Source organism: Anomalospiza imberbis, chromosome 9 (assembly GCF_031753505.1).
Source record: "Anomalospiza imberbis isolate Cuckoo-Finch-1a 21T00152 chromosome 9, ASM3175350v1, whole genome shotgun sequence".
In the NCBI taxonomy this organism is placed as follows: domain Eukaryota; kingdom Metazoa; phylum Chordata; class Aves; order Passeriformes; family Viduidae; genus Anomalospiza; species Anomalospiza imberbis.
Window position 1 is genome coordinate 8,820,787 of NC_089689.1, and position 15,926 is coordinate 8,836,712.

At 36.6% G+C, this 15,926-nt stretch overlaps 1 protein-coding gene and 1 long non-coding RNA gene across 4 annotated transcripts in view; one reads left to right on the top strand and one right to left on the bottom strand.

Moving 5' to 3' along the window:
- Positions 1-15,926, bottom strand: part of KCNT2 (potassium sodium-activated channel subfamily T member 2) — a 114,600-nt gene that overhangs the window by 35,538 nt on the left and 63,136 nt on the right. For all 3 annotated transcript variants that reach the window (XM_068199586.1, XM_068199587.1, XM_068199588.1), the window contains exons 11-15: positions 14,386-14,550; positions 12,706-12,842; positions 10,801-10,864; positions 6,145-6,253; positions 779-887 (exon numbers count right to left, since the gene is read on the bottom strand). In XM_068199586.1, the coding sequence (XP_068055687.1) occupies positions 779-887; positions 6,145-6,253; positions 10,801-10,864; positions 12,706-12,842; positions 14,386-14,550 (584 nt within the window). The remainder of the gene's footprint in view (positions 1-778; positions 888-6,144; positions 6,254-10,800; positions 10,865-12,705; positions 12,843-14,385; positions 14,551-15,926) is intronic.
- LOC137479243 (uncharacterized) lies at positions 10,383-12,445 on the top strand. Its single transcript, XR_011002078.1, has 3 exons — positions 10,383-10,903; positions 12,072-12,146; positions 12,414-12,445. It is a non-coding gene; the product is annotated as an uncharacterized lncRNA (long non-coding RNA).

The following is a 15,926-nucleotide window of genomic DNA, read 5'->3' on the forward strand; positions in this document are numbered from 1 at the left end:
TATATATACTGAGTTCATGGTTACTTGCAAAAGAAGTTAGGATGTTACAAGACTTATGTAGTGTATATGCAGCTATTCCATTTCTACAAATACATTTAGAGACTCACTCTTTATTGCATCTGTGTGCCCATGACATTTCATGAACACCTTATTATTCCAAGAATAGAGCATAAAAGAGATACACCAGATGTGGTAAAATTATTTCAGTGAATTCAGAGAAGTCCTGCTGTGACTATGCATTCTGCAGAGATACATACCATAATTCTGCACCCCTTCCAGCAGTGTGGTCATGTTAAAAATCATCTATGTTTGTTTGCCTCTTAACATACAGGCACAAAAGAGCAAATACCAGATGTCATCAAAAAAAAACATTTTTACTTTTTTTTTTTTTTTAGTTAATTGAAACAGACCTTCAAATTAACCTATCAGGATAGGTATTCTTAGGACTTGTTAGTGCTCCTAAGTAGAACTTTGTGATAGAGACACTTCAATCTACTAAACCAGAAATGCAATTTTTTCATATTTTATATTGTAAAAGTGGCACAACAGCATGCAACAAACTCTTAAATACTGTGGGGAGGGGGTGTTCTCTTCAAAGCTATACTGCCTTGAGTAAGGCATTTTGATGCTTTTACTGGGCTGAAAGTTCCTTTTTTTTTTTTTAACTGTAGTTGTGTGGGAATTCAGGGGAAACTATTTTCCAAATATCAGCTATGACTTTTTTCATTTCAGCTATGACTTTTTTCTTTGGGAGTTTTTTATGGTAGTATATACTTACTGGCCCCTAGATGTATGAACCAGCAGAGTGATTAATGTAGAAGTAGCTGGACATATACAATTTAGAGCTAGCATAGCATATTTGAATTCCTCTTCACATACAACATGATCTGTATGGGGAAAAAAAAGGACACAAATTGTTTTACAAAAATACTTTCAAATGAACAGAATTATCACTTCCTTTTCTAAGAAAATGGTGAAGATGGATCAATCAAAAGTTGGCCCAAGATCTTCATTTTCTGCTTGAAACTTGGAAATCAGCTGTGTATGATTCTCCCTATCTATGCTATCTAACATGGATGGCTTTTAAATCCATATCACAGTTAAATACTCTCCAATGCTTGCTGATGGCATGAAAAGAAAATAGAAATTATTCTTTAATGTAATTCCCATATACCTGTGACAGTACTGAAATGGCGATAAAAAGGGATAAGCACGAAATTTCTAGCTGTTTGTCAGTGTAGAAACAAAGTCAGAGCGGTTTTGTAAAACCATGAAGGCATTTACTAAGTCAGATTTTTTTCCCTCTGAATTTGGTCTTTGGTTGTTTCAGTGGTTTCAGAATTTGCTTCTAAGCAGAAATAATATTACAAGTAGTACAGCTGATGATCAAAAACATAGGCACATGAAAATTGCTGAGTAAAGGCAGGCAAACAAGCTCCCCAGCTAGACCTAACTATGCACATCTGCTTCTGGTTTCACCAACGTGTCCCTGAAATCCTTAGAACCGCCTTGCCTCTCTAAGCTGCTTTCCTGACAGAATTTATAGTACAGCTATAAGCATGACACTTCCTGAAAATAAAAGTGAAGGCATATTGTGCCTTCTCTGTTCCTTTTATTTTGAAATATCTAGAGGCTTTTCAGTAACAGAATCATTTACTACTGAATTGAGTAATTAATTCTCCTATTTTCTGAAGATCAGGGCCTATTTAAATGTCATAGGGAAGGGATGAATTTAGTTATATAAAGACACTGTCAAATGTAGGACAAAATGAGATTTTTCTTCCGGTAAATAAATTTCAGCTGTAGCAATTAAATATTTTCTGCAGAAAATGTTTCAGATAGAAATACATTCTTTTAGTTGACCATATGCCATTAATAAAGCTACTTGAATTTCAAACCAGAGAGGGTAAGGCATAGTCTGTGGCTTGAATGGAATATCTGCAGTCCATTACCATTACTGAGATGGCAAAGGTTTATGGAAGTGTATACCAACTCCCTGACACTGAAAGAAAGAGAATTCTTGCTATTTTTTAATTTGTATAGGATTTTGCCAAATAACCTCCCCTTATTTTTTGTTTGGAATGTTGTCACATTGTAGCTAAACATTTTGAAAATAAAAGAAAGAAAAAATACACTGGGTAATGATTTCATCATCTGTTATTTCAGATCTTGTATTCGAACCCAACTGTACATGCTGGCCTAAATATATACAAATGGAAGTTAATAAATTAGAGATGGCACAATGAAGATGAAAATTGTAACTTCAGTCTCCAGATGCACTCTACTCTCTAACATATATGGTGAACTTTCTTGGCAGATGTTTATGTAAAATATAATGTTACCAAACAATACAGCAAACAGAGACTGCTGTCCTACAACAGCCCCTTAATCACGTCTCTAAGACATTCACATGGTGTTGTCAAGTGTGTTCACATCAGGAGCCTTGGAGCTGGACTTGTGGACTATTTCTGCACCTGCTGGAGACTCTGACCTTCTGCAGGTAAGTTCTTGTATTAGACACAGACCAGGTCAAAAATACCTTGCTCATTTCTCCAATTATTTGACAGTTTATGGCTTTCCTATAACGTTACTGTGTTTTCTGTGTATGCTCAGGACTTGTACCGAGGAGGATTACACAGAACATTATCTGCTGCATCTTTCAGAAGTGAGCAGGGAGGAAGCTGGATGACAGTTCTCCCACTCCTCAGGTCTGGGACATCAGTTGTGTCCCCTGACAGCAGGTACCAGAATCAGCAAATTACTCATACAGTGTGACAGCAAGGCAGCCCAGGAAATTGCAGTTTGTCTTGAAGTGAATATTAAATATGACAAATCAGCTTGCCAGAAAAAGAAGTATTTTGATTGAGTTTATACTAAAGAAATATTACATGTAGAATTTCTGTAAGTTGCTGTTTCTCTTGAAAATATATTTTGACAGAAGATTTGTTGCTATGTCTGTCTCAAATGGATGTGGTAATGCAATGGGGTGAGTTATGGTTTCTGTGATGTTACTGAGGATAAAACAGACTCAAAATACTGATTTATGCCTGCAGCAGCAGCCATGTGGTAAGAATGACCTAGACCTGGCACAATTATTCTGAGAAACCCTACTTTTGTCAATTTGATAAGTTAACATGACCACTACCAGATCTGATAGAGAAAAATGCCCATCCATTACCTCTAGACTATTTTTATCTGAAATTGGACAGATTAATCATCTGCTGCATTCAATATCCATTTCGGTGAATCTGGACTATGTTTCTTTGAAATAAACTACTGAAGCTTTGGTGTCAGACTTCAACAATCTGTGCTAATTCATGGGTGCCTTTTGAATAAATAGAGAATGTAAAAATGTATCCCCATTTCCTGAATTGTAATTATATATAATTTCCAAATATTCGAAGTAAAGAATATATATACACACACATACACACAAAAATTATAGAAGTTTTAAGTTCAGCTCAGAAAATATTGAATTTAGTAGTCTCTGAATTGCACAAATATATTGCACTCCTGTGGAAAATCTTCACTTTATTTCCCATTTGTACTGAAATGCAAGGCTAGGAGCTTGCACCAAGGGTACATGGCCTTTTGTAGCCTTGTGTGTTTGAAAGAGAAGTGGGAAGATTAGTAATGTAACTGCCAGCATTATTGAAAGAAAAACTGGGCATGTCAAGGCATTTTAATATTGAAAATTACTAGGGAGAAATCAAAGCATTTCAGCTTAAGAGATAAGGCAGATGCCCATCTGATCACTGTCATGTTAATAGTGGCTGTGTATTGAAAGTGTTCACACCTTAAACTTGCAAAGGGCTTTGCTGGGATAAACATTTATGTCACCGTAGCAATGTAAGTAGGTTAATATTTTAAACAAAGTACTTAAAATCCACTGTAAAAAATATCAGAAGGCACAGAATGCAAGGATGTGTGTGTGGCATCAGGTGGAAAGTCAGGAAACTTGACTTTCTGATAGGTCCTATGAGCCTGGCCAAGGTGCCCCCATTCTCTTGCCTTGAGGACAAAAATAAGTTCTCATTCTCTCATTAAAGACAGGGAGGATGTTTAAATCTTGTTTACAAGATGGGAATACATTATAACAATTATTTTTCCCATATACTGTTCCCTACTCCTATAGGAACATGCAGTCAGTGTCTGCATTTCAGGACTGTCTCATGCAATCTAGGAGGACTGGTCAACCTAACAGAAGCTGCTGAGAAACTGGGCTTCTAGTGCTTTATACATTTTTAATGTAGTTAAAAGTTATTACTTAGGAGGACTATCTGGTTGTATTTCTTCTAAATTCAAAAACTTCATTTTTGACAGCTGTAGTCTCTAAATCTGTGTGTAAAGAAAAAAAAATAAAAGGAAGAAGCAGAAATCCTATTACTGAATATTTCAGGTTTATAGAAATGCCCACTATTGTTTTGGGAAACCTCTGGAAGAAAACAGTCATATTTTCAAGGACTATCAGATTTAAAAGAAGCTTTTACATTAAGGCAGTAATAAAGCAGCTCTGAATCATAATAGGAAAAGCACTTGGAAAAATGTTCCAGATGGTTGTGATGAATTTCACTCGTAAACACTCTGGACAGGTCTGTAGTCTGCAGCCCCCACTGGGTACATGTTTCAGGATGATGAAGTGTTGGGTGACATTAATACCAAGGATCCTCTCAGGAAAATGTATGCCAAAAAATATTGCTCTCATGGCTCCAGCACTGCCTAACCATTTGCAGTAGGTGAGTATCCAGTGGTGATGCTGAAGTTCAGTTGAAAGAAATTTTACCAGAGGAGGTTTTCTGGGTATTTTGGTTGGGTTTGTTTTTGGTTTTTTAAATATGGTCCAAATTCTGTAACACTTCAAAAAGACATAAAAAATTGCCTCTGTTTTAAAAGTCTGGTTGTATATAAGCTCCTACAGAGACAAGCCATTAGGAATAATGAAGCTCTCTTAAAAGCACAATTTGGAAGAACAAATGAACACAGTTACTGATAAAGGAAAGCGGCCATGGCTAAAGGAGCAGGGATTATGTTTGTGCTGGGTGGTTTTAAGAGGGAGATAAGAAAGTACCATCATTCTCATCACAGCATGAGCCTTATTCCCCTCTGTGCCATCTCAGAGCTTGAGATTACACTTTTATAACTTCAGAACTGCTACTGATGGGGTTTTTTCTTCTTTCTAACCCAGTGGTAAATTCCGTAGCTTTTAAAATTACAGCTTTAACTGTTGCTCTGGAGCCATTCTGCTGGAATTTACTTTTTCATCACATTCTGGGATGATGGAGGAGACTAATATTTTTCCATAGAGCTGGTTTTATTTTTGCATGAATCAGCAATCTTTTTTTCCTTGGAATATCATTCAAGAAAATTGAATTTTCAAAATTGCAGCTGAAAAGGAAAGCTTCTCTTCTACTTCAGAGCTGTTTCTCCAAAAATATTTGTGTATTTTTGCACATGAGCATATGTACATCTATATACTTACATATGCGACTTTTTAGATATAGACAGAAGGAAAGAGAAACATATAATGCAGAAAAATAGTTTGTCAAAGAAGTTGGTAATCTCTTCTTATAGGAGTGTATTTTCTCAGATTTCTTAAAATCATTTTCCATTTTATGCCATGGTTTCTAAGGCATGCATTTTACTAGATACAGAATTAAATTATATGTCTCTTTCTAAAATATTAAGTAATTAAAATCTTATTTTCCATACCACTTGGTAAAAAACAATCCAATGAGAAAATTTTTCCCTCAATCATTTGTTGGACTAAATGTAAATAGATCTTCTTACACACCCCTTAGTAACTATGTTTTAGTAGACAGAAATGAATTACAGTCACGGGTACAGTAAGCTGGAGACTTACCTGGATCTGGAATAAAGGAGTAGTTATACATCAAATAATCATACTCTCTATATTACGTAGCATAAGACTATAAATTCTTAAAAGTGCTTGTAAGTAAGTCTTTACCCTTGCTAGGATGTGTATTATTTTACAAAACTGCACAGTTTCTAAGTGGTAAATATGCCCAGGGAGTCTCACTAACTAGTGGTAGTAAATATGCCCAGGGATTCTCACTTTGCTTGTGTTCATGAAACAAACTGTCAAACACTAACGAGTGCTTCAAATGACTGCAATCTTCCACTTACCTGCAAACTTGATGTGGAATTTATTCTCAGGCTTCAGTATCTGAACATACAAAGGACAATTTGGAGCAAAGTCTTTAACTGCCCATGCTCTTAAAATGGTTTGGTGATCCTAAAAGAAAGAGCAGGAGGGGGTGCCAATGAAATACAAACAACCATGTCAGATTAGAAAAGGAATCTATTATCAGACTTGCTCCACTGAAGAAAACTCATTTTAAGACCATGTGGTACCAGCTGGTATGAATGTTTATGTGCAAGTTATGTGCAAGTTATAAAATTACATCTACTTATTAATTTCCAGAAATCTTCCACTTATAAGGTATTTTGAACCTCTACTATCTTTCTGCAAATGCTAATGATTGTGTTATTTGGAAAAGGGTAGAATTTGGATGTGGAATGATTGTGTGAAAACTTAAGATGGCAGTGATTAGTCATGTCCAATTAATCAAGAATTATGTAGCATAGATGTCCTTCCAAAGAGACTCATAATTAAAATAGCATTAAATTATGACACCAGGAACTGAGAGTTTAAAACTGTGGGTAATTCTAAAAATATCAGTTTAATTAAAAGCAGATCTGAATTTTTGTGGAACTAAAACATTTGCACAACTGATGTCAGGATTAACCAAAGATTACAAGAGATTTTTCAGGCTGTTAGTTTTTGTTCCTATTACCACATGGTAAGAAGGAGTTAACTGCAGGGTGAATGCTGCTATCCATAAAAGTCATCTATGTGATAATGCATTCATATTTTGAATTGTGTGAAGTAAGACTAATACCAGTTTATTATCCATCGTTTTTTATTTATTTCAAAACAAAAAGAATTAGCTATATGTAGGAAGCCATGCCTGGATTGAAATGCCTTGCCTAGTCATGAAACTGGTGATATTTAAAGGTAAAATATAAAGAATGATTCATTACGTTTGCAGCATCAGCAGTAAGAAAAGGTTTCAGACTCATGAACACAAGGGAGAATCTCTGCCTGGAACAGAGTGAAATTGACATTTTCAAACCATAACATTTTATTATCAATTGAGATGTTAGCATGTACTTTTTCTACTAGAAAAACTAGAATGGAGTCATAAGAGGATGGCAAAATATCTTATTTCACATTTTTCTTATTAGTAGTTTCATAGGAGTAGGATTGTTCTGCCCAGTCAGGAGATTTAAAAGCTTGGGTTTAACCTGCTGTAGGTTTTCCTTGTATCCAGCCACTTTTTTTTTTTTAACTTTTCTACACCATGTGGCAAATTACCCTCCTCAGGAGTTTTTGTGTGTGTGTGTGCTGTTGGTTTCTTTTCTGTTTTTCTTAAGCTAATGTCACACCAACATATCTTAGAAACAGCAAATGACTGGGTAATGGGCTAGACGGTTGTCACATAGCTATGTTACATGCCTAGAAATAGAGTTATCTCTGTGTTAGATATTTTCTTGGATTGTTTTAATTATAGTTTTTTTAAAGCCTGGTTTTATCATAATGTGCAATGATTGTTAAATATAAGAATGAAGATTTCATTATAAAATGATTCAAATTACACTATTTTGTTAAAAACTCGAACAAACCTAGACCCATAGATCATCTCAGTGGGTATGCACTGTTCATCTAATAACCTTGCATTATTGTTTCTTTTTTTCTCTTTCCACTCGGTCTATCCATGTGTTTTTGTACAAAAGCTGGTTATTTGGTTCCCAAGTTTTTCACTCAGTTAGCCTCCCAAATTCCACTCTGAAGAAGCAGCCCAGGGGAAAGAAAGAAAAATACAGGTAGGCATCTTAAGCGATTTCTTAGATTCAGTCTCTTCATACACTACTGTGGCTCTCTATTTTAAAAATGTAGCAATTTCTATGCTGTATTGCAGTCACTTTAAAAAAACTGCAGTCAGTGACCAAAAAATTACCACAGATACAAATGGTGATTAATACAGAGGTGACACTTAAGTTCATGTATGAAAAGCTGCAAGTTTTAAAGTGGGTGTATTTAAATCATAAGAACTCAAGGAAATGTATTTAATATTTATTTTAAAGTAGTTCTGTTAATTGAATATCTTTTTTGCCACACATAACTTGATAAATTAATTATATCATGCTATGTTTGCAACCGTATTGTGTTGCCATTAAGGCACTGTAATTTAGATTACCAGTATAGCAGAGTCCCACAATTTGATTAATGAAGGGGAAAAAAAGGTGCAAGCTTGAATTGGACCATCTCTGAATTTTCAGAAAGCCTCAGAACAAAGCTGTCAGCAACAGCAGAAGTGTTGTCACTAGAAGTTATTAACTAACAAAATAGCAAGCAATGAACAGCCAGAGGTATCCATGGCAAATGAGTAAATCTGGCTGAGCACTGTAGCTGGGGGGATAAAAACCCTCACAGGCTTTAAAAAATCACTTGAGTAACAACAGCTCTTCTGGTCAGGAATCTCCTCCTTTTATTTTGACAGCTGTCATGCACAGGAGAGGATCCAAGGCTCTTTTAGCAGTTTGTCAGCTTCTCAACAACAGCAGGGGGGAAAATCAGTGGTACTTACAAAGATTGTTACAGGGATGACAGCTTAACTTCCTTCAGCCCTGTGACAAACCAACCTTCTGTACACTAACATGAGGCTGGAGCAGTGTAAGAAATTCAATAAATTTCATTTCACAGCCCTAGGGGGCAGCAAGACAAAATAATTTTTTAAAAATTTATGAATTTTCTACTTGCAGTATAAATAATTGCATTCTCTGTGAAAAGGTAATCTGACAGCAAAAGAGGTAACAAGTTGGAGAGGTGACACCTTGTTTCAAAGCTTCAGATCCCACTGACCCTGAGATATCATTGTGGCCCAGGGGAAGGGACCAGGAGAGAGTCTTTGGTGAGATGTGCCTGTCTGTGTGCTCCAGGTACAAAGAGAAATGAGATTAGATAGAAGTCTGTAGTGCAGCTGAAGTGTGCCACGTACCATTCTGATGTTTCCTGAGGGCAGAAAGGAAGAACTGCAGTGGGCCATGGCTCCAGAGCCAAACCTGCACCATGCTACCATGCTGGCCACAATGGACGGGAGCTCTGGGAGCTCCATGCAGAGCCCACTGCTGCCCTACAGCACAGTCCAGCAGAGCTGAAAATTGTCTTTTCTTTGCATAAATTCTGAAGCAGTTATGAGCAGAGATGAACAGCTGACTGGTGGTGTTGCTGTCCTTAACGCTGCATAAACCTTCCCAGTGCAGTGTAAATCACACGCTCTGATTTTATGGGATTTCTCATTTGTTACCACTGTGCAACTCTCAAGTGCATTATGTGAAATGAGATGTAGCAGCTGATTTATTCTGAATTCATGGCTGATTTAGATAAGACACTTGGAATTTCTCATTTCTCAGTATTTTGGAATTTCTCAGTCTCCTAGAAGTTACAGGTATTTTTCCAGATATTTGCAAGAACTCTTACTTGTTCTTAATTTTAAATACCCCAGACCCTCTGTCACTTCCAAGCAGTAGGTCTGCCTTGCTTGACTGCTCTGGGATTACTTACTGCCAGTTCAGTGCCTTTCACTGCTGGATTTTCAGGAGTCTATTGCTGATTAATCAAATTCAAAGTCCTTAGGTCAGTAAGTTTAAATGTTATAGCAGGAGCACAGTTTTATGTCTCAGGGAACTCAGTGAATTTCTGCAAGGGATGGGACCAGAACAGGATCTTTAGCTAAGATCTTTTAACGAAGTTCTGATGCCAGATGAAGTAATAAGTGATAGAAAATATGTTAAGTAATGCTAGAGATACAATGCAAAGCTCTCATTTGCCATTTTTACTATATCTCTTTTCAACATTTGGAAAAATAATTGCTGTTTCTTACAATGTAGCACCAAAACAGTATTTTTAGTTGAGATTGCTTAAAACATAATTACTGAATTATAAATACTGGTTCTGTCTAGTTAGGCAACTTTTAAGCATCTTCAGGGATATTCAGACTAGTACTGAACCCCTTTGGAGTTCAAGACAGAACTGAATGAGGCAAGACTGCAATAATTTATTGTAGTGCACATGGTGAAAGATTTCAAGTTATGTTCATAAATTCATCCTCAGTGGAAGTTTTTTTCTGGATATCTGTGATCAGTAGATAATCTCGTTAGCTGGAAGAGTTCACAGAGTTTTATTTTTTTACCACAGAGGCACTGCACAGAAGTTTATATTAGCTGTGTTCATTTGTGGACAGTAACTTACCTGACTGCAAATACTTACCTGACTGCAAACTTACCTGACTGACCAGCATGGGCAAACCCATAGAAACTTATTTAAAGAATCTTGCTGTTTTTCATTTTTTATATGGCCAATATGAAAAATGGTAAAATAGTCTCATATATATTGGTTACTTGTATTAGTCAAAAATTTATTTATAAAGTTGAGTTCAGGCTTTACTTCATTAGTTGTGAATATACCAGTCAGTTGATGTCTTTTTTCTGATTTAATAAATACAACTGATTAAATTGAATATCTAGGGCAGTTCAAGTACTTTGAATATTGACAGAATACCACTCTTGGAGGTGATTAATGACTAGTTATCAATGTATCTATGTATCTACTATGAGAGTACTTTTATGCTATTCTGCCCTTGTTGCATAAAAAAGACCTGAGAGCGAGTAAGGGCAGTAAAACCTGTCCATCCTCTCATTTCTCCCTCCCCAACTTACAGCTGCTGTCCTGTCCACCTCACAGCGGCTGCTCAGGATGAAACAGGCTTCAGCATTGTCCATCCTGGAAGAGAGGAGACAAAACCTGTCACAGCCCAAGCAGGTACTCTCTGGACTCCTGTCTCACAGTCAGAGTCTTGCACAGAGAAACAGAACACAGATTTGAGGCTGTTCTCATTTTTTACACTGGTGACAGTAAAAGCTGTGTCCAAGTAGTAAAAGCAGAGTGGCCTCAAACTTAATTTGCAAAGTATTTATCTGTCATGAATATGGAAGGTGAATAAACAGCACCAGTTTGCCTGGTGTGTAAGAGTGCAATATGCACAAGTTATTACTGCTAAGAATGAACAAGAGGGGGCAGATAATAGACTTGTCTTGCCTAGTGAGAGCAGAAAGTTGGGTAGATGTACAAGAATAATGTCTTTGGCATAAATAACAGACATTTCTGTGTATATATGCATTAAATGAACTATTCCAGTTCACTATGTCTTTGATTAGAAGAAATCATGGGAGCTCTATGAGTAATTTCAGCTAAGCAAAGGAGTAGTACTGGGAAGACAGGGTCTTTACCAAAGTTATAGCAAAGAAAATTCAGTAAAATTAGATGAGACTTTTTTGCAAAAATGTTTTGTTAATTGGCTATTCAGTACTGATGCAGTCACCCAGTTTTTGGTGTTATCTTTATCATGTTATTTTGACAATGGTATTTTCCCATATAATTGGGAACCATTGTCAAATAGTCATTTTGATAACGAGACTCTTATTGATTATTTTGTTGGTGGTAGTAAACATAACTTTATTTATTAGAAGAATTTTATCATGTGCCTTGTAAGATTCTCAGTCAGTACATCATGTTCTCATTAAAAAGAAATACACCACACATCTTGGGTACTGGGTACTTGGTTTCATATCCAATGTTCTATTAAATTCCCACTATGCTTCTTCCCTCAGGAGAGGTTGAAAATTATTCTGTGACAGGTACATTCAATTACATGTTCTCCAGGAAAAAGCACAGTTCCACAGCTGACTACCTCCAGGTTATTATAAGTGAAATTCAAGATTATATTTAGGGAACAGCCTAATTTTAATTCTTGTAATGTGTAGAACAAATGCCAGTTAAAGCCACATATGAATCCCTTCTTGAAATCAGCAAGAAAGCAAAAAGGAAAAAAAAAAAAAAAAAAAGGATAAGAAGGATCTCTCCAAAAGAAAATTTCTAATCCTGAACAAAGCTTTCTTGTCTTGTCAAATTTTAAAAACTGTTTTTTCAGTGGCAGAAGTCTGAGAAGGTAATACTGCTCATGAAGCTTCTCACAGATTAGATTCTTGGAAATAACTCCCCTCAGGTAAAGGATGACACAAATAGCCAAACAGGTAATGGCTTAATTTTAGTTATCTACAACACAGAGTAATGCAGATGAGTTAAATCAGTTATTTGCTAAGAATCACCTTTCCCTCTCTTTGGGGAGTTTGAAGAGATGACCCATCTGCATGAATTCCACTGTGAATTCCTTTGCAACTCAACTGATTGAGCACTGGGGGGAGGTGTGTGTGAGGAACTGTGCTTGACTGATGTGTTTTGATAAATGTCATTCACTATTATTAATTAGCAGAGAGCATCTCTTAGAAGTGGTGGAGTATGTGGTCAAAGAGGAGGGCCCTGAAGAGTTCAGGTATGTATAGCAGAACAGTTGCTTAATGTTAGCAGGCTGAACTTAAAAAACCAAAACTGTACTTTGGGTTCAAAATTTCAGATACTAAGAAAAACAAGTTCTATCAAAGAGCTTTGCTTTGCCTTCTAAATAAACATGGATTTCCTTCTAGCACAGCTTTTTTTGCTTGTTAAAGTTATTTATCAAACAGTATGAATGAAACAGTAAAAAAGAATGGTCAATATTTGCCTACTTAGCTCTCAATAGGTCTTGATCTTTTAGGGCTGAGCCTTGCAGGTAGATAACTCTTTGGGACCACATTGGGATTTGTAAAACCCTTCGGACCTGAGCATCCATCTCCGTAGGACACAAAATAACCACATAATAGTCCTGTCAAAATAGAAAAAAAAGGGGAAATAGTCATGGTTAATGTTGCTGGAGAATGAGTCAACAGTGACTTGAGATGTCAAAAATGTCTCGGATAAGACGCTGACAGGAAGAATTTATTTCCTCAAAATTCCTTCTTCACATTAATGGGCCAAACCAAACTGCTTCCTGTGCTACTTGGAAAAGGAAAAGCAAGGACTGTTTGAAGGATCCGTAAGTGCACAAATTAAAAGGAGGGATAAATGGAACGTGGGAGAGGAGAGTGAGAGCTTAGGCCAGGCTGGTCATAGAAATCTTCCTTTCTGCAACACAGAGATTTCTGCAGAAAGCAAAATGGCACTGGATGCAGTGCACCATCTGTATCCTTCAGCTTCTCAGTGCACAGAATCATTATGGTAGGAAAAGATCTCCAAGATCATTGAGTCCAACTCAATTTCAGCTGTGAAGGGAATGTATATAAGCCCTTTTAAGTAACCTGTGTAGTATTAGGGCTTTTCTTCTTTGTGTCCAGTGTATCATAAAGCCTGACTCATTCTTCGGCTTAGCTAACGAAATGTTGTGTTTCAATTTGTGTTTGTATCTATAAAGGACTGGATTTCTTTGTGCAATTGCTTATACCTCTTACTAGCTAATTGTTTTGGGGAATATTTTGGATTTGGGATTTAGCAAATTGCTGCTCAGCCATTTGAGGCTTGTATTTGTGTGATTCTTGCAGTATTTAATGAAGCATGATACCACAGGTAACTTAGTAAAAGACACAGAGAAGGTTTACTAAAAGGGAGAGTCTGTAGCAAAGACAACAATAATAAATCCAAATTGATACCTCATGGAAATAAGCTTCTAGATGTTCCAAATCAGCCACATGACAAGTTTGCATTACCTAGGGAATATGTGTACACTAACAAAATCTGTGTATTCTGTCAACATCTTTGTCCTTTAAAGTACATGAATTTATTTCTTCATTTCCACAATTCCAAGAGGATCTTATCTCTGCAATCCTGTACAATGTGCTCTAGGATGACCCTGCCTGAGCAGGGAGGTTGGATCAGATGATCCTCAGTGGTGCCTTCCAACCTGACCCATTCTGATTCCTAAAGCTGGCAAAAAACAAAGCAAAACGTGAAAACCAAAGGATGTTTTTAATTGTGAGGATTTTTGGATCCAGTCCCAAAACAATGGGAAAAAATAAACTGAATAGCTTTAATTTATTTTCTGTTTTAGGGCAGAATCTAAGGAATTTGCATGGAAATACCTGTTTCTAAAAAGACTGGCACAATTCAACAAGACACTAATTCTACCTATTTAGTCTTTTCTCCTCAATACCTCAATTTAAAATGACTCCAAACTCTGTATCTCAGCTTCTTACTGCAGGTATAGATTCCCAATTCACCTATCTATTCCCAAAATCAGTTTTACGAATTAAAAACAATTTCAGAAACTTTTCTTAAAACAAACAAACAAAAAAACAAACCAAAAACCAAAACAACAAACAAACAAAGTGTTTTGAGGGGTTTTTGTGTTTGGAGTTTTTTTCCATTCTCAGTACCTGCAGTCTGGGGTGGGCATAGAATTCATTTAAGAAATCCATGAGTAAGTCAATCTTCAGAGAGCTCACACACAGCACAACGTGTTTTTCTGTCTGAGCTCTGTACCTGCTGTAGTTTCCGCCGGACTTTTGCCTCTCCATCCACAAATATGCCAGCTGTTCAAACTGCAAGAGATGCTGATTGTCAGTGAAATACAGCCCAGTAGGTGAGGATTACAACTCTATAATGACTTCGCAATGTTGCATGGTTAATCTCACGCCCCTATGAAAAGCTGCCCTTAGCCCCAATATCTTTTTCTTTGTAAAATGTTCCCTAATAAGGTGATCACAAACCACAGCATTAGTGCCAGAATCTAACACACACAAACAGCAGTGAAAATTCATTAAAATACCATGGGAATACATTAAACCACAGGAGTTTAGAAAAGAACGAAGGCTGGTACCTTATTCCCTTAAGTATTTTATGCCTCTGAGCTCTCATTTCCTAGTATTGTGACATAACTGCTTCCCTCATATGAAAGGTTAAGTTTTCACACAGATACTGTGAATATACTTGGAAAGAGGCACCATTTTTTCTTAGTTTGGGCAGTAACTCTTCCCAGAGATTTTATAATGTTCTGAAGGTGATGTTCCATAAACTCTCTTATCTGCCTTATAATTTTAGATACAACTTAAATACACAGCAAATTAATACAGCAAGTTTGCCTTTGTCAGCTGAACAATATATTCAGTATGAAAATACCGTAACAGTCTGTAAAGAAACACACAAATATCAGTTCAAAGATTCTTTTGAGTAACACATGCTTAATATTGAGATCAATTTAACTGTATGTCTGTGTGATAGCATCTTTTTCTCCTCCACATTCCACTGATGGAGAGGCTGGATCATGCATAATAACTGATTTCATTTCATTGCAGGGCTCAGGAGAGAATGCCTCCCACTCCATTATGTGTGTAGAAAACTATATGAAGCCCCATTGTCACTACAAAGGTATAAAATAAAGTAGCTAATAATAGATAAAATTGTGTGAAATTCCAGTCAATTCTAGGTTATTTACTGCTCCTGTGGAGTTCTCGGGACTGAAGTATGTATCAGAACCACCTTAAGGATGAAATTTCTATGTCCCAGGAAATTCCAAATTTCTTAAACAGAGCACATTTTGGTTTTCAATAGAATATATATTTTACTAATTTTTCACTGAGTGAGAATATAAATGTGTTGGTGCATATGGCTATGAATACATGCATTCAATATTTAATTAGAGTGTTAAATAACATCAAGAAAATTAATGCTGAAAGCTTGAGCTTCCACCCTCCTAGGGTTTATGTGTTGTCTGCCCACACTGAGCTTTAGTTCTCTGCCAAAGAAGCAGAGACTGGAAACTATGGCTGTGTGAGAAACTTTGGAGCTTCATGGTCTAGCAGGTCTACTGTAAGCTTTGATAAAAACGCAGAGTGTCTCCCCATATCCTCTTTTTCTGGCACAAGGGCTGGGTGATCACCACGTGTGCGACAGTGAACATCCTGGCAGGGTTTCCCAT